The sequence below is a fragment of the Mesoplodon bidens genome, assembly GCF_964165515.1.
Source record: "Mesoplodon bidens genome assembly, chromosome: 1".
NCBI lineage: Eukaryota > Metazoa > Chordata > Mammalia > Artiodactyla > Ziphiidae > Mesoplodon > Mesoplodon bidens.
This window is the reverse complement of record NC_138176.1, coordinates 75,908,111-75,934,770: the sequence shown is the minus strand read 5'-3', so window position 1 is coordinate 75,934,770 and position 26,660 is coordinate 75,908,111. Positions and strand designations below refer to the sequence as shown.

The window sequence follows — 26,660 nt, the reverse complement described above, 5'->3', positions numbered from 1 at the left end:
AAATTGAATTTTGCAGTTATAATCTGACTCACAATAGGATTGTACAGAAGGAATTGTAAAATAAAAAATGAAAAGTATCCCCCAAAATGTATGGTATAGCATCATTTGTAGAGTTTGCAGCTGGAATAAAATTTTTTTCTTCCATTTTGTATTATTAACTACATCTGAAGCATAAAATGGGGAAATAGTTCTGCAACCTTGCCAAGAGATGTACAGAACTAGTGCACTGTCTTTCTTAAATACTCCTTGATCAAATCAACATTTTTAAAGGACTATAAATAAACATTTGAGTTTTGAGATACAAAAGCCATACCAAAAAAGTAATTGCGCTTATAATTGAAACAAGCATTGAAAATGTCATCTTTTGGTCATACGTTATGCATAGCCTAGAGTTGAAGGGAAAGAAAAGCATGCATTGCCTGAGAACAACATTCTATTTTTAAAGCATTTCCCATTCAGACTTTGATGCTTGATTACTTGAAGTGAGCTGAGGAACAATGTTGTTTGGGACAGTTATTTCTTTTTGGACTCATGAAATTTTTCTGGCTTTTTCCTGTTCCTAGAAGTCCCTCTAGTGGTGACTAATGTGAACACAGTAAGAACAATCCAGAAAACAATGAGTATCGTCTGTGTAAAATCCAGAGTCACCCTGACATGTTAAAATTCTGCATTTGTTATTCATAAATGCTATTTTAACAAGTAAAACTAGAGCTGTTTTCTTTTCCTCTGAAATTCTAACTTGATTGATTATTATAATGAGCCCTTTCCTAGAAGATTGGCCATTATTTTTTTTTCAGAACCGAAAGAAATATATTGTGAATGGCACAGTCTTTAGAAAATTAATTTCACATGGAAATTAGCAACCCAGACTGTTACTGGTAACTATTTTAAAGCCCACTTTATAAACCTCATTCACTTGATTTCTAAGTAAGAATTTATCAAATGGAAATGTCATAAAAATGCCATCATCTGTGGGGTGTTTATTGTCACATGGTTGTTTTTTTTTTTTTAACTAACAATTTGTAGCAAAGTGATATTCATCCCAGAACCCTGTGACTGCGTATTATGTTGTTTGAAGTGTTACATTTGTTCATCAGTACCTCATACTAATCTCTGTTCTTGTCATTCGTGTTACACCCACCAACCCTGCTACCAACCAAATCACACAGGGAGCATCTGGCTTAGACGGAAAGCCAGGATCCCGGGTGAGTCAGCACCTCAACTTGCTCCAACATGTTTTGTGGCTAGGAGTTTTATGCTTCAGGACAGACTCCCATCAGATGATGAGGGGTACATAGGACTGGAGCAGAAGAAAGTGGACAAAGATAGTGGCAGAAAAGGGAAAGGTAGACAAAGCCTGGGTTGCAGCCTTGTTTGTCATACAGCCTAAACTTCAGAACATCTTTCTGAAGCCTGGGTTCAAGTCTGGATAACTTGTGAAGTGGGAAGAATGACCAATCTAATTGGCTTCATTGTTGTAGAATCCCAGACAGATTTTTCCATAACCAATGAACACTTCCTGCAATTCCATGGGAGGGGCCCTCTGAAGGAATCAAAATCATGTGAATTTATTTTAACTTGCTTTTCCTTTTATGTTTATGTCCATATTAGAAATGTAACTTCTTCTTTGGAACTAACTTTCAGATCTCTGTTCATTGAAATGACTTGTCTGTCTTCTGTCATTTTGTCTCTTTTCTATGGTTCTTAACAGCTCCATCTCTTAAATTTCAGCTACAGGTCCTCAATATTTAGAAGTCTTCTGAAGATGAACTTTGAGTTCAGGCAGTAAGAAAAAGATCAGACTGATGTTGATAATTCACCAACATTAGAATGAGTTTAAAACCCTGAATTATTTCATATCACAAGACTCATAGAATAAATAAGAATAGTAAAACAGAAATAGGAATACTAAAAGAATTGTGCTAGAATAGTTTCTGTTTGCAAATATCATAATAAATTCATTGCAAATCTAAGCATAGTCTTCCTGAAAATGAGCAAATATACCTGAAGTTCTTGTTACATTTTTAAGAATCAAAAAGAATTCCAAGCTCTTCAATTCTAAAAACCTGTTTCAGGCAGTCATTATTTTCACTGGACCTCAGTGTTTCTATATTCATCCAAATATTATCTCATCTGCCACAGAAATCCTAATGCTGAACCAGGAGGCCAGAGGGCAATTATGCCATTAAATCATCCAGCTGCCTGGTTTGTGCCTTATAAGCCCAGTGACTTGAGCCACTGCAGCAGAACCTATAAGAATAATTCCTTCCTTCTAAGCCCCCTGCTGCTTCCAACAGAACTGAAGAAAGTTTGAAAAGTTAAACACTGTTCTCATTTATTTAAGTTTTTTTTTTTTTTACTTGTACAACTATTCGAGCCTCTTAAACAGCTGAAAATAAGACTTCAGAGCATTTGTGGCCAAGAGGAGTAGGGGTAACTGTAGGGGCAGAGAATGGATGTGAAGAAGAGGTGATGTGAAGCAAAAACAATTAATTTTTTCTTAAGATTTGGGGGGCAAAGTGAAGATGTTCCATTTAGTCAGGGAGGAAATATATAATTAAATATGATATACAGTATTTTGTGTGAGCCTTTCATTGAAATAAGCAGTTATATAATTCATCCCTTTTGCATGAGTTTCTTGAAAACTACTGGCCTGAAAGAATCAAGCATAAAGCAGTTTGAAAGGAGATGTGTTGTCTTACTGACATTCTAAGGCATCATTCACCCAGGAAAAGTCCAGGATAAATTATAACTGCTTTTCTTACAGCCCTTGGGATATGTCTCATATTATATTATTTTTATCTTTTTTTAGGGTACAGATGGCCCTATGGGACCCCATGGCCCTGCAGGTCCCAAAGGAGAAAGAGTAAGTTGCTCCTGAGGTTATTAAGCTGTGACCTAAGGAAAACACAGAGTGTGGCTTTTCCATTTTAGTTGATCTGAGCTGTTCATTTCCCAGAAGAAATAAAGGGCCATCTAATAGTAAGTGGAAATAGATGCCATCTTAAGTTCTATTCAGAGTCCTCATACTGAGAGAATGACAGAGTATTAGAATAGGCCTGCCTTAACAACAACAAAAAAAAAAAAACCAATGCATACATTTTCATAGCTAAAGTAAATAGTTCAGACCATTCCTTCTTAACCCCTAAGGAAGATGTTTTCATTTGGCCTTAATCCAGAAAGTTGATGTCAATAGGTCTAAAATTTCCAGGACTATATATTCTGGTTGATAATCTTTTATATAAAGCTACTGTATTCATTCAGAATAAATTATAACTTTTCTAAAGGGAACTTACAAAACTTAAGTATTCTCTGCACAGTTACACATGCTTCTCTTTTTTAGCAAGAGAATAGCCTTCCTTTAACCATAAGGAAATAATTTTAGTGCATTATAAAACAAAAACCTTCCACTAACCTCTCTATTGCTAAGCCATGTTTCCATATCTTTGGGGGGAAAAAAGACACTCAGAGTGGAAGATAAACATCTGACACAAAAAAATGTACTACAGCATCAGCAGCTGGTCATCTGTCTGGAACTTCTCTCCCTCTTTCTCTGTTTTTCTTCTGCTTTTTCTTTTCCTCACCCTGAAAAACTTAGAAGGTTTTTTTGTATCTGAGTAGAATTGTGTCGTCAGTTTCCCCACCATCCAGGATAGGATGTAAAGAAAGTATCCTAATGGTGAGGACTTCAAAATGTTGGAATGATTCATTGTGCAACTTTGTGGTCTTTTAAAACTAGATAGAGTTTCATCAGTCTGGGATAATTTGTTTTAAAATAGATGGCCACGTAGTGATTTCTTTGGCATACATCCCCATCCCATAATTCCATGTCCTATAAAGTGAATTCACTTATTCAGTAAGTATTTATCACATTAAGATGTACAAAACACAACATACTCCTAGTGTGGAATGAAAACACTCTCCTCCCATTTATGAAGTCTATTTTGCTAATTGTTCTAATGAATTGCATAATAATAATTGATTCATCATCCTATAACCTTTTGTTAATACACTGTATATACTTACTCAGTACTGTGAAGGAAGCAGCTATTTTCCGTGACCTAGAAGAGTTTACAATCTAATTGCAGAGGAAAAAAATATCTGCAAGGAATAACTAGATAATGAATACAAATAGTACATGCTGGGCATTCAGCGATGAGGAAGTCTGGCTTTACCCAAGAATCCTTCTAGGAAGAGGTGAGTCCTAAAGGAAATAAATCAGCTGAATTTATTTCTAAGGTCAAACAAAAGACTTACGAAGATCATCTTCATTAAAAAGATTTAAAAGCTAAGAGCCTCATGCTGCTGGTACATTCAAGCATTGTATCAAGAAATCCAGTACATGGACTAAAAATGGAGCAGCAAATCTCAAGTAGTCTAGTGGCAGAAGGCCCTGGGACTCAAGAGGGTTTACCGTTTGGTAAATCAGCTGTTACTTCCGAGAGCTCCAGTGTCATAAGAGTATCAGGTCTCAGCGCCCGGGTAGAATTCACCAGGAGAGCAAATGAAATGGCTTAAGAATTTGTGAAGGCATAGTTTAAGTCAAATGGTGTGCAGTGTAAAGCGTTACACTTGTATTTACTCAGCATGTTAACTGTCTTAACTGGATCAGATATCAGTACTCTCTCCAAGTGCCCCTCTCCCTAAGTGCTAAACTGGAGTGTGATTCTCAAAGTTAATTGATGGAGGTGCCATCTGGACTCTCTTGAAAAAGTTTCAAATTTTAAAGAGGCAGGAATCAAGAAAGGGGTTCATTCTAGAATAATTCCTCAGGGTAGACATGCAAATTAAAGATCCTGAATGAAATGAGACCAGCCTAAAAGAAACCAGGCATTTGACAGACAGTGTTATTCAAGAAGTGTCAAGGGCTTCCCTGGTGGCGCAGTGGTTGAGAGTCTGCCTGCCGATGCAGGGGACACGGGTTCGTGCCCCGGTCCGGGAAGACCCCATATGCCGTGGAGCGGCTGGGCCCATGAGCCATGGCCGCTGAGCCTGCGCGTCCGGAGCCTGTGCTCCGCAACAGGAGAGGCCACAACAGTGAGAGGTCCACGTACCGCAAGAAAAAAAAAAAAAAAGAATTGTCAAATACATGACTGGCAGCATTAGTAGTCAGCTCTTCAGAGCACGTATCGTCCTACCTTCAGCTGATTTCTTCATCTTGGCCTTGTAACCACTAAGGAACCCTGTAGAGTGTGTTAAATCTGAGAGGTTCAAAGTTCTTTTGGAATGAATGAATCCCGGAAAAGAAGTTGCACATTCAAGGCCCTGTGTTAATCCTTCATTCCTAAAAGTTTTCAAGCTGAAACCATTAAGCTGCTTTTGGCTCCAAGTGACAGAACCCCAACTCAAAATGGCTTAAACAATAAAGAAATGTATAGTTCTGTGTGGCAAAATAGTCAAAGGAAAAACTCTAGGCTTTGCTTCTGTGCCCTTTGCAAGAGCTGGCTTTGTCTTCTGACCACAGGCAAGCTGGTTGCAGCACTTCCAGACCTCCCCTCTGGCGAGGCATCGGCAGAGAGCAAACATAGGGACTGTCTTCTCCTGTACCCTCCTTAGCTGTGAGGAAACCGTCCCCAAAGCTTCCCAGTCACTTCCCCTGACACTTCATTGACCAGGATTGGGTCATATGTCCACTTCTGAAGCAGTCACTGGGAGTGAGATGGAATTGTCATTATTAGCTTAAGCTAAGTATTCGGGGTGAGCAATTCTGCAAGAGGATCTCCACAGCTTTAGTCACAGCTGAATTCAAATCAGCCACGGTATATTCATTTTGAAAACAAAATAAAGCTGAAGTACTCAATCAGAGGAGGAAGAAGGGAGTAAGTATATCAAAATAATCTGTGGGGCTTCCCTGGTGGCGCAGTTGTTGAGAGTCCGCCTGCCGATGCAGGGGACGCAGGTTCGTGCCCCGGTCTGGGAGGATCCCACATGCCACGGAGCGGCTGGGCCCGTGAGCCATGGCCACTGAGCCTGCACGTCCAGAGCCTGTGCTCCGCAAAGGGAGAGGCCACAGCAGTGAGAGGCCCGCGTACCGCAAAAAATAATAATAATAATAATAATAATAATCTGTGGAGATATTTCAAACCAGAGCTACTCTAATCCATTGAGTTTTTACGAATTAGACCAACTCCAGGTTACATGAACCTTCCTTCTAAATCTCCACCTCCCATTTACACACGCACACATGCATGCACACACATGCACACGGACGCGTGTGCACGCACACACACACACACCATTACCAACAGCACCACCACCACTTAAAAAATCATAAATAACACTGACAGATCAAACTGAAAGAACTTTATTTTGAATTAGTGCTCTTTGGGCTGCCAAGCCCTTTTCATTAAAAACAAGACCTCTAACTGTACGATAATAATGAGAGCTTCTTTTTATGGACATATTATTTGGCAACATATAATTTCATATTTTATAATCACACTTAATCTTCAGAAAAATTCTTGCAGAATATGTATTACTCTTCTTATTTTACAGCCAATGAAACACAGGCACAGAAAGGTTAAGAAAGTTACCCAAGGCCATGCAATCAGTCAGTGCCAGAACTGGCATTCAAATTTAAATCTGTTTCATTTCAAAGCCTGGCCACTTTACTGAATGCAATTCCTGCTCTTTCAGTAATAAACATAAAGTAATAATGAGTAAAAGTGCAATAAGCTTTTATCATATTTATTCCCCCAAATCTCCCAATACTATATGTGCCTCTAAGTGACAGTGCTAATTAGCACCAACAAACCCTAAGTTTAAATTAAAGAAGACTGTTGACAGTGACTTGAAATTTGCTCACATGGGAATTTGGAGTGTAGAGAAACACAGAATAATACTTGGATCTGCATGCACAGTTATCAGCTGAACTTGACATTTTACCCCTGGAAGAGATTTGCTACCGTTAAACTTCTTCAGTGGTGTGATAAAAGAAGGTAACATTTTCTTTTGGCCCCTCACATAAACATCATCATTCTCCTGAAGTTTCCATGTTAAATACTGACAGTTTAATTTTGGAGATGGCAGCAGAAGAAAACACTACTTGAAATGCAGACATCTCTTTTTATTATCACAATTTCATATTCCTGGGGCCACCTCTAATTACACTTATTTTTTATAAGCATTCAAGATGATCGTTTAACGAATCAACCAACAAAGGATTAATCTCCAAAATATATAAACAGCTCATGCAGCTCAGTATTAAAAAACCAAACAACCCAATCCAAAAATGGGCAGAAGACCTAAATAGACATTTCTCCAAAGAAGACATGCAGATGGCCAAGAAGCACATGAAAAGCTGCTCAGCATCACTAATTATCAGAGAAATGCAAATCAAAACTCCAATGAGGTATCACCTCACACTGGTTAGAATGGGCATCATCAGAAAATGTACAAATAACAAATGCTGGAGAGGGTGTGGAGAAAAGGGAACCCTCTTGCACTGCTGGTGGGAATGTAAATACAGCCAGCCACTATGGAGAACAGTATGGAGGTTCCTTAAAAAACTAAAAATAGAATTACCATACGATCCAGCAATCCCACTACTGGGCATATACTCAGAGAAAACCATAGTTCAAAAAGACACATGCACCCCGGTGTTCATTGCAGCACTATTTACAATAGCCAGGTCATGGAAGGAACCTAAATGCCCATCGACAGATGAATGGATAAAGAAGATGTGGTACATATATACCATGGAATATTACTCAGCCATAAAAAGGAACGAAATTGGGTCATTTGTAGAGACGTGGATGGATCTAGAGACTGCCATACAGAGTGAAGTAAGTCAGAAAGAGAAAAACAAATATCGTATATTAATGCATATATGTGGAACCTAGAAAAATGGTACAGATGAACCAGTTTGCAGGGCAGAAATAGAGACACAGATGTAGAGAACAAACGTATGGACACCAAGGGGGACAGTGGCGGGGGTGGTGGTGGTGTGATGAATTGGGCGATTGGGATTGACATATATACACTAATATGTATAAAATAGATAACTAATAAGAACATGCTGTATAATAAAATAATTTTTTTAAAAAAAAGATTATCGTTTAAGCCGAGACAAGCTCTGCTACTTACATAGGTACATGGAGAGAGAGTGATGAGGTAGTAAATTCCTACCTTATCAGACATTGAGTAGAAAGCATAAAAGTTTTTAAACCCTCTTTTTCCAAAAGGAAGCAAAACATACGTGATTGTATTGATTTGACTTGATTCATGAATTCTGCAATTATTTACTGATGTGCCAGACACTATTATAAGCTGAGGGCATGCAGTAGGAAAAAAAGCCAGGGCCCTGGCACCCTAATGTGCAGATTCTAGTGAGGGGCTCAGCAGAGAATAGACAAGTTACAACGTGGGTATGTCTCCTGGTGTATGAGCACCGTGAAGTAAAATACAGCTCAATTAAGGGCAGGGGCAGTCAAGGAGGAAGGGCTTGCTGAAGAGACATTTGGTAGGGGGAAAAAGAATTTTCTTATTACGTTTTTGAAAAAGTAGTAACTTAAAATAATTAGTAACAAATAAACATTTCACAGTAAGGCCAAAGAAACCCAAGCACCACACCCCTGTTATGCAAGTCCTTTTGCACCGCTAGGCAGACAGTCCTTCTTTCAAAGGTGATTCTGTAAAATATGCTAACATGGATTTCTTTTGCTGTATCACTGGCAGCGGCTCTGAAAGAGCCTGACTCTTTGGAATTTTGACAGAATGATACTTCAAATAGAGGCTTTAGCCACAGGCCATCAGGGAAAGTGTGTGAATATAGGTGTTTGTTTATGATTTGCACTTTCACCTTTAATTATAGGGTGAAAAAGGAGCTATGGGAGAGCCGGGACCCCGAGGGCCATATGGTCTTCCTGTGAGTTCTCTTGTCTCGCGATGGTGTTTCCCTTCAGCATGTACAGATGACCTGTCCCTGGCGTGGTTAACCCTCCCCTCGTGGGGAGACTAATCCCATTAGAGGAGCAAAGAACAATCCACTAATTCTCTTCAACGTCAATGTAACTGTGTACTTCAGAGATAGGTCATATTTGTGTCATATTCTTACAGTCACGTACAGACACCCACACACTTCACCAGATTGAGAGCATCAGAGGTTGTCCATGAGATGGACAGTGCTAACCTGAAAGGGGGCTTTTGACTGTCAGATAACCCCTCCCTGGGCCATCTGACAAGACTCATAATTGGCCCTTCCTTGGGAGGTCATTGTACCAGAAGTGGGTGTGGAAGCTTAATTTAAAAAACTCTCTTCAGACTTTATCTGTTCTCATATATCACTTACACAAACTGCTCTTGCTAATAAAAGGTATTTCTCAAATTGATGTTTACAAAGACTTTGATGTTTCTGACCTTTCTAAATAACTGTGATGACAAGTGATCTTCAGAACAGAGAAGGCTGATAGTGTTCTATCTTCTGAAAATTCTCAATTACACCCACTTCAAATTGAGGGCCTCGGGTTTGCTTCAGAATATCATCTTTGGGATAATCGTAAATGATCTGATGGGGTAAGGTAGGACTACAGTAGAAGCATATACTGTTGTCTCAAGGTTTTTAACCCCTATGTATTTTCCACGTACCTTGTACTTTCTAGTTTTTATGAATTGAAATAATAAGCTCAAACCATGATTACTTGAGTGCTAAAAGAGATGCTGATTTTAAAGTAGATTTCAAAATCTAACTGGTGGAATCAAAGCAACCTCTCAACAACTTTTGGGTGGATTTGTTGTGTGATTTTCAATGCCCTGAAAATCTGCTCCATAAGGCTGAATGGATCATCCTTGCACAGCAGTATTATATTCCTTCTATAATAGGGAATCATTAATTTACAGTTTTTAAGCTGTTATCTTCACACCTGCAATATTTATAGACAAGGTGTACATCTAGCCAAATTAAAATTGTATTTAACAATAAATAGTTTTCACATTCTTTACACACTTATGAGCTAACTACTAAGTTGTCAAACTAAAGTAGCATAGATTTGCTTATTCTGTGAGTGCTGGTGTGTTTTTAAATCAACTAAACAGTATTTTTGCTTTTGATTGATAACTTGAATACCAAGCATTAAACTTCAGCAAAATATCAGACTATTTAACCTGATATATAATAAAAACATTTTCATGACCCTTACCTGCATTATTAACAGTCACTTCACTTGATTTAGTGAAAGAAATTTGTGTTACTAATCAATAGAGAATCTTTTTCACATTTCTGAATTAGTTGTTTTTATACTAGTGTTGCATGTCCAGGCAGCCTTAAATAGAATAATAACCTATTCATGAAACTTAGGAACACTAATGTAGCTACTATGATTCTTTGGCAGGGGAAAGATGGAGAGCCTGGTCTTGATGTAAGTAATACCTACAATAAACATCATCCCATTATAATAGATGCTGATGGTCTCCATCATCAATAACAGCAAGAAGACTTCTAATCTTTTTCTGTGCACATAGTTATGCGTACAGAATATATTGCTGTGCGTGTAGGCAGCAATACGAAATAAACCACGAGGGTTGGCATGAGATAGACATAAAAGCAAAAAGCATAATTATCTAGTATGAAATTAATAACTGACAGTTGATAGAGGCACTTCAAAATACTTTCCCAAATTAGAGACACTCAACATGAGTGGTTAAATTACTTATTTTAAAATATGCATAAAATCGCAGTATCTTTCACATGCTACCCTTAGGAAATGGTATGTTTATTCTCAAAGCTATTATGCAGTATTTTTCTTTTTAGCATAAAGCCTCTATATATCTTATAGTAACATAATTCTATAAAAATAGAGAATGTCAAAAGTCAATACCTTCTAAAATGATTACTGCTCATCCTGTATTATGTGAATAATAGCAGTAGCAAAAAGTAATAGTAGTTACTCTTTATTGGGCACCATTTGTGTGCAGACATCATTCTGGTACTTTATATATATCATCACATTTAATGCTCACACCAGCAGATGTGTAGTATTAATAGGTATTAACCTCGTTTTATGGTCAAAGGACTAAAATGGTGAAGTAAGTTGCCCACGGTCCTACAGATCAGAGAACTTGCCAGGATTCAAACTAGGATCCTGATATTCTCTCCACTATACATTTCTTTGGAGAAAAAGCAAGAAACCTTTTGTTTACAGATACTTGGGATGTTAGGAAACTGTTATTTCTAAGTGCCACTTTACCCATCTAAGTTTTGAGATTTGAGGGCATGCCACATTTCTTTATATTTGCGTTCAGAAACATGAATTCTTAAGGTTTTTTTTCAATATGGTGTTGCCACCGTTATACCAATAGATCTTTTTGGTTTGCTTTTTATCCTATAGGGTTTCCCTGGTCCACGAGGCGAGAAGGGTGATCTAGGAGAAAAGGGGGAAAAGGTGACCTCTCCAGCCTAGCATGTGCCTGTTTGATTTTTCTGCTTCTGTCTGCTTTGCTGTTCAACCTGTGCGATTCTTTCATACATCTAATCTTTCTCCATCCTGTGCTCCAAAAACACTCTGATGTCTGATCTGAGGAACCAGATCTTCACAGAGGAATAAAGCAAGCTACACTGCAAGAGATAAGGACACTGTTAGCACAGAAGAAAAGAATTATAATCCCCAGATATCTGGGCTACAATCTTTGGACTACCTGACACCAATTAATTGAAACATGAAGTTTTCAGGGGTTTTTGAAAATGGGGGTGGGGGAGGCATTTATGGCATTAAGTAAAATTAAATAGCACAAATCTACAACAGTCTTCTGGCAGAGCTCAGCTAACCCTGTAAATTCAGCATCTCATTCATCTTCACAACATTCCCAGTAGATACAGAAGATATGTCCTGTATCTTGATTTTTTTTTTTTTGATTGGAAAGTGGAAGGCAAGCAGTATGCCCGATAAACCCACTGAGTCCATTATGCAGGGACCAGGACTTGTTGCCTTCAGACGCTGTAGATATTTTTAAGTGAAGATATTGGTGTATTTTATGAGATTGATGTTTAGGTCCTATCTCAAGACCGTCAGCTCCAGGGAATAAGGAGCCAGTATCAAGCAAAATGGTTTTATGTCTGGAAGCAAAATGTGGATTATGGATTTTTTTAAACCACTTTTTTCTTCTTTAAAGAATAGTTTTTTTATATTGGACACAGCTGAAAAGGGGAAAAAATGTTTGAAACCTCAGCACCTCAATAGAATAATGAAAATCTTAAAGTGGCTGAAATGGTACCTTCATAATTCAGATTTAAACCAATTCTATTTCTCAGATTAATTTATGTCCTACTCTACTTACCACACTATTTTCAAAACCCTATAAATTCTCTTTGACAGTCAAGTTCATAGCTGTTGAAAAGCAAGGCCAAATGAGAGTTGCCAAAAAAAAAGGATATTAAGCCTGCTGTGTATTCTTTGGGCATTAAACATTACTTAGCTTCCCATTGCTAAGAAAGCTCATGTGAGTGGTTATATGAAAGCACCACCATCATCATTGTCAATATCGTCACATTTATTGAACACTTATTATGTTTTTCCAAGAGCCTTACATAAGAGAAGTCTTTTAATCCTCATAACAACACCCTAAGTTTGGTGCTATTATTGTCCCCATTTCATAGACAAGGAAACTGAGGCATTAAAAAAAGTTCTTTCATTCTGAATTGTAAATTCTAACTGTAAAATATACAAGTTTTGAGATAAATTGTACATGCAGTCTTTTAACCCAAGGTGTCTCTGTGTGCTTTCAAGGTTAGAGGCATTTATTTTATATTTACTGAATGGGTTGTATGAGTCAAAAACCTTATTCACTCAAAAGTGTGTCACCATTATGAAGATATTCATTCTAATGATCTTTTAAACAAAGAAGAAATTACTGGTATTATAACTTATGAAAACCTAAAGCTACAAATTTAATCCTCAGAATAATGTTAATCATCCATACAAAAATATTTCCATATTTCAGATTCCATAATTAGACATTTTATATTTAGGGAAATTAGATACAAATATGAATACTTTTTGTATATCAGTCTTTGACATGGGAGACAAAAATTAACAAGAGCCCTTATGGGTTCATACCCACAAAGACAGAGAGTTACAAAACTATGCTGATTAATAATAACACTGACACATTATCCTCTGTAAAATAGTGTCTGTTTTCCATAAAGCTTGAGGTTCACTAGAATATTCCTGAAAAACGATTCCCAGAGCCTGTTAAAGTCAACATTCATATGACAACACTTTCCGTTGAGTGATTATTCTGAGTTGATTAACCAATCAAAAAATGAATTGAGTCCAAAATTAATAATACCCAACACATCTGGTGTCAGTCACACCTATGTGAAGAAGAGTCCACCCCCTCCCAGTGAAGTTTAAATCAATTTTACGTCACGGCAACGATGTTACTTGCTGAGGAAGAATGTTGATTCATCCTGCATGAGTGAGCAATTTACTCCCGAAAACTCCTCCCACCTTACTTCCTGTCACACCTGTTCTCATTTCATTTCACCCTGGCATCTCAGGTCTTTGTTTTTGATCATGATCAACTAAACCACACAGAAGTTCTCTCTTTCCCTGATAGTAGAGAAACCCAAATGGCTTTGATTCTGAGCCTTCTGATGCAATGTTTTTGGCACACAGGAGATAAATGTGGAGCTTTCACTCACGCAGAAAGAATGCATTAATTTGAGTGCATATCTCATCGATATCTTTTATGTATATGTCTTTGAATATTCATGTTGTTTCGCTTCTGAACTTATTCAGACTTATTGTATCTGCCATCCTGATTGCAGAATGAATACACTAATTTAAATATGTATTGCATAGTATTTTGTATTCTGTACTGCACCAGCTTCTTGTCTATAAATGTGCAGAGATATTTATGTTAATGTGAAACAGCTGAGGTGCATTCCTTACTTCTCCCCCTTTTGCCTCCTTTCCTTAATTCCTCCATCCCTATGATCCATGCAGATTTCCACAACCTTTACCTTGATTCCTAAATACTAATTTCCATGGCTACATTCCCACTATGTAATTATCCTGCCTACCTCATTTTTAGCATTAGCTCAACTGAATCCAAACTGCTTTTCCTCTCTTGAACAGAATTTTTTTTTTTTTTTTGGCTTTTGTTACCTTGTGAGCAAGCTGGAAACCCATTTACCATTGTGAACACCTGGCATGAGACCAACAACAGTGAATTAAAGGACATCTTTGAGTTTATAAACAAGTCTGTTTCTCCAAGTGGCATTGCTGAGAAATCTTAGCACTTTTAAAATTTGTTTATCTGACTTACTAAGGAAAGTATTTGCTTTTAGTTTCCTTAAAAAGAATGTTAAAAGAAAGAGTATATTTTTAACACACTGAATATGTTTAAATGAGAACTAACTACAAAAACTAATGTCAGAAAGTTGGATTCATTTCAAAAAGATAAAAGCTGCCAAGATTTTTTCCTTTTCCTCTGGCTCAATGTAGCTTTCATCTGTTATAGGATTAGAAAAAAAGCAAGCTGGCAGGTACTGAAAATTGGGTGAAGTCTCCATTATTCCTCTGAACTTCACTGCCACTGGCTGGATTCAATACAGTTGGTATCTGTCATCTTCACCAAAGCAGTGGCAGGAACACCTCATTCACAAGGACCACGGCACTGGGGTCTAAGTCAGCACTGATCCTCCTTTCTGATGTGTCAGCCTTCAAGTTCTTTCATCTTGTTGAATCTTTTTAATAAAATCCTGTACATCACTGCCCAGAATCCATTGCCACTCTGGAAGTCTGTTATTTTTCATAATATCATGCCTTACCTAAACCAGAAAACAGTGGTAAATGCCCTTCCAGACTTTTATTGGCTAAACCATCTTTTGAATCACCGTTGCTCCCCACCCCCCAAAAAAATAAAACCTGTCTTATTTAAACCCTTGTATCCACAGGGGGAAAAGGGAAAGAAAGGCAAAAAGGGGCCTAAAGGGGAGAAAGGAGAACAGGGTGCTCCTGGATTAGATGCACCCTGCCCGTTGGTATGTCTGACTCATGCAACCGTCTCCAGATGTCATATGCGGAGGCGAAGCTGGGAGAGGAGCAAACTGGAGGGACCGCACCAGCGGGGGTTCTGATTGGCGTCTTTTAACGTAGACTTTAAGGTCCCAGAAACATCGATATCAGGTTGTTAATGTGTTCCACCCCTTGTCTCTGGCCACCAGCTATGCCTGGTTTCTCAACACTCAAGTATTGATGTGCATCCGGGGCATGAATGCGGGATTGGGGGAGGAACCCGTGCTCCTCAGTCCTGCTCCGGAGAGCAGGTCCCCGTTCCCAGACAAGCCCTGGTTGTAGTACCACATCAAGCTCTGTTTTGTTTTGTCCAGCGTCATTGGATGGTACCTTTCCCTTCAGAGTTGCTCCTCTCCCAGCCTTTTGTTATTGTGGTTATTTCATTAGCAGAAATTGTGCTTAAGTGATTTATCCTGTTTAGTAACATTATGAGTTAATCTTTACAAACAGGGATTCCGTGGCGTTAAGGGGGAAAAAGGGGAGCCAGGCCAGCCTGGCCTGGATGGGCTGGATGCCCCTTGCCAATTGGTACAGTATTTCTCTTTCCTACCACCCTGCATGCAATTCCTTTGTTTATTACATATTCATCTCTCTCAGTGTAAAGTGGTACTTCTGGAGCAAGCTTTACATGATAAACACACTACATGCATGTGCATGAATAGCTCCTTCAGTGACTCTGCAGAGTGAAAAGAAGAGCATGCACGCATTTCAATCAGTGACTGCAAATTAACCTCCTGACATTGTTCTCACAACTGACACGGCTGCCACATCTGTGTTCTGGGGAATGTCAATTTATCTAATAACCATTTCAAGATGGCATTAGAAGTGCATAAAAATCTTCTATGTAAAGGTACAACTAGGCTATAACTTTGGGTTTTACCCCTAAAGTTATCTTTTTTTTTTTCCTTAAAAGAAATAAAGGCATTTTTGCCTCTTTCACTAAATTTCTGTCAGGGTGTAAATAAGACCAAACCTACATAGTTGAGCTTCTGTGGTCAAGACTTAACCAATTCAAAGGAATGCTGTTAAGAGACCGTAGGGGAGAAAACCAAACTTCTCTGAGCTTCTAAAGATAATAGTCTGCAGCCCAAGCCCTCTTCTGTGTCACATAACCTTTTCAGTTTAATGGTCCCTCCTTTTGAAACTCACTTTCCTAAAGTAGACAGATCTCCCCTACCTCCATTGGCATGTCAAAATCCTTATACTAAAATCTAAAATTTTACCGGGTGACCCTTCTCCTTGTACCAATCTGGCATTACCGATTTTTTTCCCAAATATCTTATAAAGTTATTTCAAGGTTTTTTTTTTACATTTAAAAAGAAAGTGTATGCAAATTTTCTGAGGTGTAAAGGAAAACTTTTTATGACTGTTGATGGTTATACTTGGTCTGCATGTTCTTATATTATTCTTAAATACTAAGCATGATTCTTTAAAGATAAATTTGTTTCTCAAGTCTTTTAAGAGATTGTATTATAGAAGAAAATTTTATTCAGTCAATAACTGCAATTAGAAAATGTCAATATGATATGCCCAGTCTTTTATTTTGTTTGCTTGGTATTGACAATAAATAATATTTTACAATCATTTTGTTGGGGGAAAACACAAGCATGCTTCATAATATATCAACTCTTCCTGCCTTATTTATATCATTTGTATCTGAAGAGTGCTTATCCTTCTTTAAGTGAAAATAAATTTTGCGACATTTAAGAATCCCTTGTTTATTCAGAATTTGTTAATTGGCTTCTGAAGAATTTTAATTTAAAAATTGAGAAAGACTATGGATAACATTTTACTATAAAGATATAGACTGGCTGCTTCTCTTTTAATTCAATCAATTTAATGTTTTACTTTGAAAGATGCTCCATAGGAAGAGCTATAAACTTCAGATAGAAATGGTTCATCACTGATTACTCATCATTATCATGCATTCAACCATAGAACATAGTGACCAGGAAGAGAAGTTATTTCCATTTATTGAATAAAGATAATTATAAAATGTGTTTTAATGAAATTAAGAGAAATAGTACAGATTTATTATCTAAAGATATAACTAAGTAGACCACTAGGTTTTACAAATTATTATCCAAAGTTAAGTATAAATCTTTCTATATTTTATTGATTTGAAAAATGTGTACTCACTTTGGAAAACATTCGAATTTTCTTCCTTTTAACTGATATTGGGTAATATCTTGAGAGTTGATTATTAGCAAAAGATACCTATGATAAAGCCACCTAACAGGTAGATAGTCATTTTTAAGCCTCTGTACATATTAATTATGAAGTATGATCACTTTCGTGGAACCTGAGGAATTCTTATTCTTCTTTCTAAAATAGGGGCCAGATGGATTACCCATGCCTGGTTGTTGGCAAAAGGTAGGCTTTACAGAATTATTTCTAAAAGAAGCACTGTCCCTTTCTCTTTACCTGGCCTAGGCTTTTCCATTTGGAACAGATTTTTTGAATTTGACATTGCTGAAAGGTGTTTGGGTATTAAAAAGCAAAAGATCCCATCTCTAGAATATCTTTTAATGGTGTTTGCTGCTGATTTCTTCCTAAACTGATGAGTAAAAATAATTCCTGGCAAACACTGTAATTTGGAACCTTCCCTATTTAATCTTTTCTTCAGAATGGAAAGGGGCAGTGCATCTTGATAATGGTTTGCTTGTCTCAAACTCCTTTTCCTCCTACTGTTTAAAATTATTCTTAATTGTGATTCTTTTTCTGTTTATACTCAGTTACTTAGGCAAATATGCAAATAAATGGTAGAACCCTGTCAATATTAGTCACAAAGCTGAGAAGGCAGAAAATGTAAGCATAATTTTCTTTGATGATGTCTTGATTTATTTAGGAGAATCTGGTTATATTTACGTTGGTGTCCTTGATGATATCAGTTTGCTCTAGCCTCTATATGTGGCCACCCATAGCCACTGTGTATGTATTCAGCAGAGAAGGGAAATTATTCTTCATAGAGAACCTTTTTGTACAAAGGCTGTGTGATAAGCCCTTTCATATAGGCGACATCACTTTATTTAATCTTCATAATAACCCTATAGTGTATTATTATTGTGAATGATGCCAGTGAGGAAAGTAAAATTCAGAGAAGTTAAGTAACTTCCAAGGACAAAGAGCTAGTATGTAACAGAACTAGAAGTTGACAATGGAAAGCAATGGCAGAACTTTAAGGAGGGAAGAGATCTGTATGTGCTGTGCCTTTCAGAGAATACCCAACCTTTACCCAGTAACGGTGCGCACCTAATTATAAAGGACTGTGCATGTGCTACCTAAGGTTAAAGGAATTCTACTGATGTGAAAATGATCCAGAGGGAAATATACATACTCTTTCATCATTTTGAAATTTTTTTCTCTAACACCTGTGGCTTCTTTGTTCATTTTTGATAGGCTTTGCTTCATTGGCAAACCTACAGCAAAACTATGTAGGATTGCAAAAAGATGAGGAGAGACTTATTTTCCTCTCATCTCATCAACTCCGTTTGTGAGGAGATCCTGTGAAACTCACTCTCTTGCTTAACTACTTTCACCCCACTTGGTGAGGGAAAGAAAATCCTTCTCTCCCAGTAGCGTCATTTATTTAGTAGCTTCCCATACTCCACTTTCAGCCTGTCAGATCATTAGCTCCATCACAGCTGAGGTCAAGTGGTTCTTGGGAAGATGAGGCTATCATCATATTCTTCTTCACCTGAGAAAACTATCCTTTTACCATCATAACCCCTGTTCTCAGAATTTTTAATACCTTCTTGAGCTGGAATTACCATTTGCTCTTTAACCTTTGCCCTGTAATCTAATACTATAATGATTTTTTAATCCAGTCATTGGCACACTTTACATGGAGAGAGATGTGAAAGGCTTGCTTTATCCACCCTCTGACACTACTCAGCACTTGGGTTCACATCATTTTTGGCCTCTTCTAAATCACTTCCTTTTTTTGTGAAGGCATAAAAATAAGGGCAGCAAGCAAAGCATTCATCATCTTTTTGGTTCATAAAATGGCCAAACCTAGCAATACGAGCTAATATGAGTAGCTCAGAAAATCAGAAATTTCCCTTTTAAGTACTTATTTTTCCGCAGAATATACACTATGCTCTACATAAGATTAAGGCTGTCTTAAATCCAGCCTCTTTTTATATAAAGACTAATGCACAACGTTGTAAATCAACTATACTTCAATAAAATTTTTTAAATGGTAAAAAAAGTATCATAACTCAATGATAAAGCTTCAGTATCGCTTACCACACTCCCCAACACAATCAAATGCAAACAATCGTGATTATTCTCCCCCAACACCCCCTTCCCCCCAAAAAGAAGAAAGAAACAATTAGAAAAATGAAATGTTCTATTGAATATAATCTCTTATGTGGTCAACTTAGCTATCTCAAATACACTGTTGGTCAAATCAAATTAATTTTTAAATGATATTTGTAAAAGAAAGCCAGTAGATTACTCAGTCCTGTTTTAGTGGACCACTTTTTTAAACATTATGTTTAGTAGTCTCTAGAGCACAGTGGTGAATGTTTGACTGAAAATTCAGATTGTAGCCACAGTAGAAATCACTGTGAACAAGTCCTGTTAGTCATACTACTCTCAATAATAGTTTTTCCATGTAAACTATTTGATCTTTGTTTAAATTACTTTTCTTTCTAGATATAGCTCAGTTTTCTAAATTTTGAAGAATAATGATATACTAATTCACATTGTAATTTGTACAGTGAGGAAATGGCAGAATTTATGGTTAAGAAAATACTTACAAGCTATTAAATTTATCATCTGTCCTTATCCAGAGATTAAAAACTATTTATTAGGAAAAATACATATGGCCTTCATATTTTTTAATGTTTCATGAAATTTCATTTTTCCAGATAGGGCTGACAGGTTTGCAACAGAATCTTCCTAAACTAAGGTGACAGGTTTTTTAAATTAAGTTTTAAAGTCTGGGGGAAAAAAATCTTTAAAATTCTGGAGATTATTTACAAAACATTGGTTTCTCAAAAAAATGCATCTGTTTGAAATTTGAGATAAGTGGGAGCTTGGAGAAAGGAATATTTCCTGTAGACACATTCTCTGGCCTTGGCATAACATGTGTAACATTGAGTGAACTTCATTTCTAAAGATCAGAAAGTACCCAGCCTCTTAAGCACACTTAATATAGCATCTATTTTTACTGGAAAGAGAAAAGCAAATATTTTTAATTATTGAACTGAAAAATGACTCTGAGGACGAGTCACCATTGTGGTGGGGAGATGAAGAGATCTTTATCATTCTCCTTCTCTGGACATTCTACTTTTCTCGCTGATTTTTCTTTGAGTAAAAGTGAAGATTGTCGCCAACATCTGCTCTATAAGTTATACCTCAGAGACCATTGTTCCTCTGTTCTCTCAGACTTAACTTCAGTTCTAGGAAAACCTTAGTAATTATGGCTGCTCGGAGCAAGGAACCTGACATTTCCAGATCCTTAGATCACAATAGAACCTATAACACAGCTTGAAGACCTGATAGCAGAGAGGTCTGCCCTGCACGCCCCTCACAGCAGGGCAGGACCAGATAAAGGAAAGGGGAAACCAGAACCCAAAGAGAGTAGAGTGTTATAGTTGGGCATTGATGAAGTAAACAATGCCACTGAGGTCAGAATCCTCAACATTTTCCACAGTTGTGTTTTAATGCTTGGAGAAGATTACATAAGCCATATATAGGACATGTTTTTAATTATGGCACATCTGTGATAAAATCTCAATTTTCTGCTTTCCCAGAATAGTTACTGAGACAAACACTTCCCACAGATTTCTCAGTAGCAAAACAAAATGTGGGTTGAACCTAGGATAAAAATTTTGATGAATTTTAGAAAAGTAATGTATAGGACATATCAATTGGCTCATTGATTTTTTAAAAAAAACCCCTCTATTCAGGGTTCTACCAGTTTTCTGAAAATAAATGTTAATTTGGAATTTTTATCCTAAACTACTAATTCTATACATTTGTCTTTTTTGTTGTTTGTTTTTCTGCAGTGATGAATCTAACCTTCCGAGCATGAAGTTGTGTATATAATGGTCCACTTTTTATATTTATAGTTGAAAATTGGATTGCAGATTTTACAAGTCTGAGATATGTTTACATATAGCTGCTTCTTCCTGTTTGCAGTAGTACACATATCCATTTTTTCTTCCCTTACATCTGAAATTGAGCAATATGTGAAACCAGTGAGAAGCCTGCAAAAAATATAGATCAGTATCTCTTTATCTTATGTGAAGATATGTATTTATATGGACATAGTGATAGAGATTGATTGTTCTTGCTATTTTCTTACTCTGGGCTTGTTAATTGCATGGACAAAAAGTGCCATGAGATAGTTTACATGAAATTGTGACCAAATATGAACTCGAAGCTATGAAAATGTACTATACTGACTGATTTTAGAGTTTATCGTCACATCCCTACTCACCTTTGCTATTCATGTCCACACCACTCATTGAAACTGACTAAAAAAGCATGATGGTGTGTGCCAAGCCTGCTTGCTGTGCAAACTCAGATGCTAGCATGCTGCATTATGAGTCCTTTGATCACATCTGAACTTTTATTTCTTTTGTCATCTCAAGGGGGTTACACCATGGCTCATTGCCAAAAAGTGATAAGGTGGCGGAGAGCATACACACACAAATGGTCTTGTATTTTGAAAGGAGTTGCGGTCCCAACTGCAGATCTTCAGCTTCCACTATTGTGGGCTCACGTGACCTCTTTGGTTGAAATGTCCAGGGACTGAGCTGGTTGCTGACACTAGTTTTCCTTGGGCTGCCCTTGGCAGTGAAGACGAAGAGAAAGGATTGGTTCAGCCTCCTTCGCTGTCTCTCATGTGACCAAGTAAGAAAGAGGTTTACAAAAGCAGGCACCCAGAATAGAGGACTTTTTTTTTTTTTTAATAAACTGAATTCCAGCAAGTGTTAACATGGATGCTTTTGGAAAATGACAGAAGCATACTGCATTTGTTTTGGGCAGGAGATTCTTGGAATGGCAGCCCCTGTTCCTGAGGACAAATGGTGTGTACATCTCACCAAAGCTCAGGTTGCTGAAGATACAACACGTCCCAAGAAGGGGTTGGCTGAAATAACCTTTCCTGAGGATGTAGGAGAGCTCATCCTACAATCTCTACTGAAGCTGATGGGAGCTTCCCTTCCTTCCAAGATCCAACCCATGTTAAACATTTTCTACAAACTTCTAGAAAAAGAAAGATATTTTCCATTCTTTTTAACATTTTTTCTTTTTTCTTTTAGTCCCAGGAATATTCAGGAAAGATTTGTTTTCCAGCTTTTGTCACATTTATTTTGAACAGTTTTTTAAAGGAAAGTCTTCGAATCCTAATAAGTTGGTACCATTTGCTAACTTCTCTCCTGTTCTGAATAATTGAAGAGAATATAACAGAAGCTCCATTTTCAGTTCAGTCATTGTAAAGCATCAAAGTTAAACAATTTTTCAGTACTTTTTGACTTGTTTTTGTATGATGAATATAACATATATAGTGATTATCAGTTAAGATAAAGTCAAGATTTGGTCACAGTTGATTGTATCAACTCATTTCTATTTCTTGTAGTTCTATTTAGTTCTAAGTTGTGTCTATATTTAGATTTCTTTATCTTTTTTACATTTCTCAATGTTTGTCTTATGCACAGACCAAATCTGAGATCTCAGAAAGCTGTGAAATATAGTTGCCATAAAGAGTATTTTTCAACTACTTGCTCAAAAGTTACCTAACTGTATTAGACTGAGCATTTCTTTGCACAGTAAAGAGTTGATAGCATGTTTTGAAATGACTTGTTCTAAGTAGAAGGGTTACATTAGGAGAAACATCATCAATGAGGAGTAGTCACTCCTTCAGCCCATTGGACAATATAATTTCTCATTTCATGCCATTTTGTGGGAAAACTTCTGGTTTCATGTATAGGTTTTCACCAGCGGAGGGGAAATTATCTCATCATTGGCTTATGGTGACAACAGTTAAAATATGGTTATAAGACAAGGATCCTAAGATCCTTATGATCTCTTTCATAATATATAAACAAATGCTCAGTTATACAAAATGCCTTCTTTTTGTTTCCATTACGTTTTCAAGAATGGAAAGATGTTTGAACTAATCTATCGATCAAATTGGTAACATCTCTAGTAACATTCCACACTCTGAAACCAGTTTAGCATTTTTAAAACAACAGAGGGCCTTTTCTACCCATCTCTTGTATGATCTGGTTAAGATAAGGTATTTTATTCAGTGTCTGAAACAATTTGTCTTAAATGCTTTGGAAAAATGAACTAAAGCGAGTAAAACCACAATCTCTTCAGGAAAACAAACAGTAGTGTCTTGAGAAAAATCTGGTGGCTATATTTCTTCCTATCTATCTTTCTTTCTACTCCTCTAGTAGAAAGAGGAATTGAGATGGATCACTATTTAAAAGTTGCACAGCTTCAAAAGAGAATACCTTAACATCAAAAGAGAAATATTTCACGTACAAAAAATATATGTATGTTTTAAACACAGCCCTTTAAGAATACTGTTCTGTCCTATGTGTATATTGAGGTTTTACTCTATAACTGATTTGACAATATTGCCTTTTATTCCATGATTAAAGGAAGCTGTAAACTTTCAATACATTTCCTTGGGGAAAACAAAAGGACCATGGTCCTCTTCTTTGTTCCATGGAACTGCTAGGTCTTAACCAACATGCATAATCTTTAACTTTTCTTACTAAAATATTTTAAATCATCCATTTTTTTATCAATATAGAGAATCCTCAAATAATTGCCTAGTGAACTAATGAATGTGTCTGCCGATATATGTGTTGGCAGCTACATATTTTTCTTTGTTTGCTTTCTTTTAATTTCTATTATTGGATAGAAGATTAAGAAAAAATACACGAAAGACATTGGAAATAAGTCAAGATCAGGTTCTATTTCTGATAAGCATCTTTTAAGGATGCCAAACTGGTATGTGTTTTAGCTTTAAAATTGTTTTCCATTTATGTTGGTGCTAATGTATTTCTTTTCTTTTTCTTTATGGACAATGCAACTCTACTATGGATAATTTCATTTCTCTGTTTAATAGCATTCCTAAACTGTTAGTGCATGATTTTATTTTTCAAGTTTATGGATTTACTATAATTATGGTTCAATGACCAGTTTTTCTTAATGTAAAAGAAAACAAAACAGTGTACCTATAGATGATATGTGTGTACTTGGATTGTGGATCCTCTTATTTCATGTTCATTTCATATACCATATGCCTTTATCAACTTTTACTCTCATCTTTTAGCTTATAGAATTTGATTAAGCATGACAAAACCAACATTAGACAAGTCTGCACACATTCATAGAGTACCTGACCCATAAATATGCCAAAATTTTTCTTCTAGTTTTCATTTTCATTATGAAAAGCAGTCTTGGAAGGTTTTTCTTTCTTATTTGATTTCATAGGAAACATGAGAATATCTTGAATTTCTACCAAAAAAAAAAGTCTGTTCTTGAATCCTATGCATGATGTTCTGATGGAATAGTAAGAACTCTTATGCATCCAGTAGTTCATTCTATATGTCCTTTGTCTACTATATATATATATACACCTCTCTACTAGTTTAGAAGTAGTCAAATCAGCATGTCAGTATCTGTGGAAAAATTAACTGGTATTATATTTTTATCACTTAGAAAACATGCTTACTTTTCCAAAGTTTTATTTTTAATGTTACTATTATAGCATAAAAAGTTAACACCACTTTTCATCTTTTTTTTTTTTGACCACTATATATAATCTTGCCCAGAAATAAGCTATGCTTGTTAAGGTGGGTGATGTTTTCATATCTTCTAATAAATGATCTTAGGAACATGCAGATATTGATATTTGAAATCTTGTTTTTCTCTATTTCTTGATAATCAAGTTTTATTAATAATTAACATTACCAGAAATGAACTTTTCTAATTTCTGCCAAAACAAAAAAACAAAAACCTTGCTATCTCTAGAAAGTCAAGTCCATAACAACGTAATCTTATATTCTCAAAACTAATGATTTAGAACAGTCACATGTGATTCTGGCTGTTAAAACAATTCATTCCTAGTGGAATTAACACACTTGACCAATATGATTCTGCTAAGTTATTTTAGAATATAAAGACCTTCAGTCCCTACTTTTTCCCATTTTTGTTGAAATAGCTTCATATCAGCTGGATTTACTATATACCATAGCAGAGATACCCTTCCAACTTAAATTTTTAGTGGATTTTGTTTTTGCTAATTCAATACTGAAACATTTTAATGGCATTTCTGATTTTTTAAATGTATTTAAATGCATAAGTTTCCCTATGCTGCTTATTGACAGAACTGTCCTTCTGGGAATAAGACTTTTTCAACCTGACCTATTACATTTGATTTATTGATAACAAAGTACCAACATTTCTCAAAATGCAGTGGATATTCTCACATATCTCAGAAATATTAATAAATTGGATTCACAAAAGAATGTCTTACATATATTGACATTTATGTGAATATTCTTTATACTGTTGTAAATGTCTCATTCAATTTAATAACATTTTTAAAAGATGTATGTATCTGATTTTCCTTTAGAAAATATTATATTTTTATTTGTATTTTTTACATTTTAAAGTTCATCTCTATGTGCAGCTATTTTTATATTGCCAAAAAATCACATGAATACAAAGTAAGAGAAAAATGCAAAAAAAAATATTTTGGCAAGCATTACACTGCATATTTTTCTTAATGTTTTGTGGGCCAGTCTCATGTAACTGATTATTCTAAGAATGTGTTGTGTCTTATCACTGTAAATATGGCACAAACCTGTTTTTCTCAATAGTGTAAATAATTGAAAGATTGAATTGTCCCTGTTTGATTTCTTATTTCATTTCATTGTAATTTCTCCAGCTGAGATTATTGAATCAAAAGACGCATGTGGTTTTTGATTTGCAGCCTGGAGATAATTGCCTTGTGTTCAGTTTCTAATTTGTTTTTATTTGCTTTTTTAACTTGTTTTCAGGGTTCCTAGTTTGTGAGAAGTTGATCTTCAGAATTATTTTTACACTATTTATGACTTATTTTCATAATGTAAAAATTGTGTAATTATTACAATATTAATCCAAACAATGGTAATGAATTGTATTGTTATAAAGCTTTATTGATGTTCATGAACACCTTGGTCTATTTTCTCTGATTTAAACACAGTCCGTAAAGAATTTTATTCTACTTTCCCACAATATTGCAACACTGCCATTCAACATAGTGCCTAGCTATAGTGATTTTCTAAAAAAGACTAGTACTTTCTGTTTATTAGATAGTAAGAACTATACTGAGCTTCTCCTCCAAATTCACTTTTCTTCCAGAATTCCCTGTCTTGATGAATTAAAGTTCCTTATGCTCAGTTGACTCTTATCTGCACCACATCAAATCAGTTATCATCATGTGATTAGAATGTAGTATATAGTAATCATGTCAATGTATTGAATAATGAATGACAAAATGCCCCACTGAGGTCATCAATTATTTTTAGGTCCTAACTAAAAGAGCACACTTTTCAGCCCTCATCGTTTTTGCCTTTACCAATAACATTAGATGCATGCGACCCTCTTAAACACTCTCCTTTAGCTCCC

The 26,660-nt window shown here is 36.2% G+C and overlaps 1 protein-coding gene across 3 annotated transcripts in view; it reads left to right on the top strand.

Moving 5' to 3' along the window:
* Positions 1 to 22,340, top strand: part of COL25A1 (collagen type XXV alpha 1 chain) — a gene marked incomplete at its 3' end in the record, with an annotated part of 495,089 nt that extends 472,749 nt beyond the window's left edge. Inside the window, exons 29-35 of one of the 3 annotated variants that reach the window (XM_081244165.1) lie at positions 1,170 to 1,205; positions 2,813 to 2,866; positions 8,813 to 8,866; positions 11,325 to 11,378; positions 15,465 to 15,542; positions 17,349 to 17,387; positions 21,620 to 22,340. In XM_081244165.1, coding sequence (XP_081100291.1) covers positions 1,170 to 1,205; positions 2,813 to 2,866; positions 8,813 to 8,866; positions 11,325 to 11,378; positions 15,465 to 15,542; positions 17,349 to 17,387; positions 21,620 to 21,652 — 348 coding nt within the window. Of the gene's footprint in view, positions 1 to 1,169; positions 1,206 to 2,812; positions 2,867 to 8,812; positions 8,867 to 10,328; positions 10,356 to 11,324; positions 11,397 to 15,464; positions 15,543 to 17,348; positions 17,388 to 21,619 lie in introns of those variants that run through there. The other 2 variants (XM_081244163.1, XM_081244164.1) reach the window with 2 other exon arrangements.
* Between the last annotated feature and the right edge of the window lie 4,320 nt (positions 22,341 to 26,660).